The 930-nt window shown below is 31.8% G+C and overlaps 1 protein-coding gene across 1 annotated transcript in view; it reads right to left on the bottom strand.

The window, feature by feature from the left end:
- Positions 1–154: 154 nt before the first annotated feature.
- Positions 155–930, bottom strand: part of LOC119585867 (peptidyl-tRNA hydrolase ICT1, mitochondrial-like) — a gene marked incomplete at its 5' end in the record, with an annotated part of 6,501 nt that continues 5,725 nt past the window's right edge. Inside the window, 1 exon segment of the mRNA XM_037934597.1 lies at positions 155–549. Coding sequence (XP_037790525.1) covers positions 459–549 — 91 coding nt within the window.

The raw sequence follows: 930 nt of genomic DNA, 5'->3' as shown, positions 1-930 counted from the left end.
ATAAAATATGAGATATCTTAATTTGTGCACACCTCACAGTGGCTTTTTTATACTGGATAAATTTATCTCATTATTTTCATGCCTATGTTTTGTCTATTCTATATACACAGTGTATACATAAATATTTGGTCATTTTGGTTTAACAGAAAAATCATTAACATAACTTTCCATTTTATTTTACAATCAATATAATATTATATAGTATATACAAATGTCTGCAGGAAGTCCATACATTGTTTGTCTGCATACTGATCTCAAAAAAAGTCACAGCTAATTTTTTTATTGATTATCTCAAAAAGACCAAAAAAAGAAATAAACATTATTATTTTTTAAACTCCATAGCTGTATTATATATTGTTTAGCAAGATCTACAGTATTATGTGGTCTGATTTTCTCCCAAGAAGAGTACAACTGTTCATGAAGTGTCACTTTTTTATAAAGCAATACATCCATGTACTTTAAAATTCAGATTCTGGTCCTCTTCTGCTCTGCTTCACCAGCGATCGGTCTCTCTTATTCCTCAAACGCTCACGTACTGCAGCTTCATGTCTGGGAAAGTGTATAATAAACTTGTAAGCATGAAGGAAAAAGTGCACTGTGCAACATTCTCTCTAATTTGTGGCGGTTTGTTATAAAGCCACAACTATTAACGAATATTCATCTGGTGGATCACATCGCACAATCTTTAATTTATGCATTGCCATTATCCTTTCAAATAAGACAAAATACACCTATACTTTTCAGTTTTAATGCTTCCTATTTTAACATATATCATACAAGATGAAACAGGAGCAAGTCCACTAAAAGTTCCTCTTTCCAGGGGCCATCATCAAAAATACTACATTAAGGGCTTACAAAGAAGCCAATAATGTTGTTGAAGAATATTGGGGGTGGGGAAAAGAATCAAGAGATGAAATGAAATGAAATGGA

The sequence above is a fragment of the Penaeus monodon genome, chromosome 20 (assembly GCF_015228065.2).
Source record: "Penaeus monodon isolate SGIC_2016 chromosome 20, NSTDA_Pmon_1, whole genome shotgun sequence".
NCBI lineage: Eukaryota > Metazoa > Arthropoda > Malacostraca > Decapoda > Penaeidae > Penaeus > Penaeus monodon.
The sequence above is the reverse complement of the archived record's forward strand: the minus strand, read 5'-3'. Positions and strand labels throughout refer to the sequence as shown.